This window comes from Erigeron canadensis, chromosome 5 (genome assembly GCF_010389155.1).
Source record: "Erigeron canadensis isolate Cc75 chromosome 5, C_canadensis_v1, whole genome shotgun sequence".
In the NCBI taxonomy this organism is placed as follows: Eukaryota; Viridiplantae; Streptophyta; class Magnoliopsida; order Asterales; family Asteraceae; genus Erigeron; species Erigeron canadensis.
Genome location: NC_057765.1, coordinates 21,205,817 through 21,207,767, shown reverse-complemented (window position 1 = coordinate 21,207,767; position 1,951 = coordinate 21,205,817). Strand labels below are relative to the sequence as shown.

The 1,951-nt window shown below is 37.3% G+C and overlaps 1 protein-coding gene across 1 annotated transcript; it reads right to left on the bottom strand.

Moving 5' to 3' along the window:
- Nucleotides 1–326: 326 nt before the first annotated feature.
- LOC122601339 lies at nt 327–1,595 on the bottom strand. Its single transcript, XM_043774106.1, has 3 exons — nt 1,386–1,595; nt 1,057–1,263; nt 327–971 (listed from the first exon to the last, which is right to left on the bottom strand). The coding sequence occupies exons 1-3, from the start codon at nt 1,593–1,595 to the stop codon at nt 327–329; spliced, it is 1,062 nt and encodes a 353-aa protein (XP_043630041.1).
- Nucleotides 1,596–1,951: the final 356 nt, after the last annotated feature.

The window sequence follows — 1,951 nt, the reverse complement described above, 5'->3', positions numbered from 1 at the left end:
ATGGCCAAAGTCTTCATGATAAGCACACCACTGGCTAGGATCTTTCTTCTTGAAGTATCCGTCATTTTTCTTCTGAGGCCATCTCACCTTGTCTTCAAGATCTCTAAGCGCCATTATAATGCCAGGAGTTCCTACAGAGAAACAGTATAATGCCAAAGTTGGATATTCGACCCCGTCATCTTCTTCAACGACATTGACTTGATCATCTACATGTCTTGAGTAAGGTTTGTGTCTCGGTTTAAACACCGGGGTTTCTGCCTTCCGATTTGGACGATCATATGATAAGGCATCTAATTTCGAAGTTGTAAGTTCATTTTCTTCGAGCCTTATAAATCTTGCTGCCCTGCTTTTGCTTCATCTAAATTTCTGCATGGCGTCATTATGAGATCTTCCTGGAATTTAGATCCTTTATGGAGACCTTTCTGCAAAGCTTGAATAGCGGTCAACATATCTAATTTAGGAATATTAAGAGATTCTTTTGTAAATCTAGTCATAAAATCTCTAAGTGATTCATGCGGTTTTTGAATTATTTTATATAGATCATCAGTCACTTTCTCAAAAGTCCTACTGCGTGAAAATTGACTATAAAATAAATTTGTTAAATCAGCGAAAGAATTAATAGATAGAGGAGGCAAACTCTGCAGCCATTTTAAAGCTGATCCAGATAGTGTCGATCCAAAGCTTCTGCATAAGCAAGCTTTTTTCAAATTTGATGGAATCGGCACTGTTTCCATTTTCTCCAGATACAGCGCGATATGCTCCTGTGGGTCAGTGGTTCCATCATATGGTTTCATATTTGGAACTTGGAATTTCTTCGGGATTTCTACGTTTGCAATCCTGTCGCCATATCTGTTGATTAGATAGGACGCAGGTTTGACTTCAGGAATTGGATTGTAAAATCCAGGAACGCTCGAAATCATGTCTTTAATCTTCTGAAATTCTCTAGCGATGTTATCATTTGCTCCTTGTCCCTGCGATGGATTTAAAAGCAAAAGATCCAGCAAAATAATTAGAATTGTTCAAACCTGCACTCATGGTGGCCGATGTTCCAGCAACATGAGTGTTTTGCGGAACATTACTCCCAAAATTAGGAGTCGCAGTTGGCATCGACGTATTAATAGGAGCAGACTCAGGAGCAGTTGGAGTCGTTGAAAACAAATTCCTAGGAGTCATCAGTGGTCTGTTTTCAAAAACCCTTGACTCAAGAATTTTGAATTGTGCCTGATTATATTCTTGATTAGTCTTAATTGTCTTATCAAGATTCTGCAAAATGTAAACAAGTCAGGCAGTTCTTCAGAGTTAACATTCCTAGATCTGGTATTGTAGGGATCCGGATTGCCATAATCGTCGTAAAAACTCCTTCTTTGAGTCTATCTTGATCTTGCATTCTCCTGAGATGAGTTTCCTGCCGGAATTTCTCTAGATAAGTCTGGGATCTGGAATGAATCCATTGGCTCTTTTCCTTTTTCCTGGGCAGAAGTTCGAGCAACATTGTTCCTGTTTCTTCGATAAAAAACACGTCCTGGAGGTAGAGGAGGCAAATGAGAAGAAAGAACAGGAGTAATTTGCGAAGAATTAGTTAGTTGAGTCGACATCTTCGGTATTAGATTTTGAAAAATCGAGATTTATGAAAATCAAAAAGATTTTTTATCAGATCGAAAGCACCTTTTGCCCCACGGTGGGCGCCAAATTATTTTGGTCAAAAATTATCTAAGATAATCAATCTTGAAGACTTAGATCAATTATGTAAGCAAACTTTCGTTCGTGAGGTTAAGGGCTTGTAAAATTGGTTTAGATTCAAAGATGCGTTTAAAATAAGTATGATAAATCAAGATTATGTCGACTTAAACAAAAGAAGGTAGTCAAAAGATTTCGCAAATAACTATATAATTAAATATAAGATAGATTAAGCAAGATAAAGAAAGATAAACGTAAATAAATGCGGAAAATA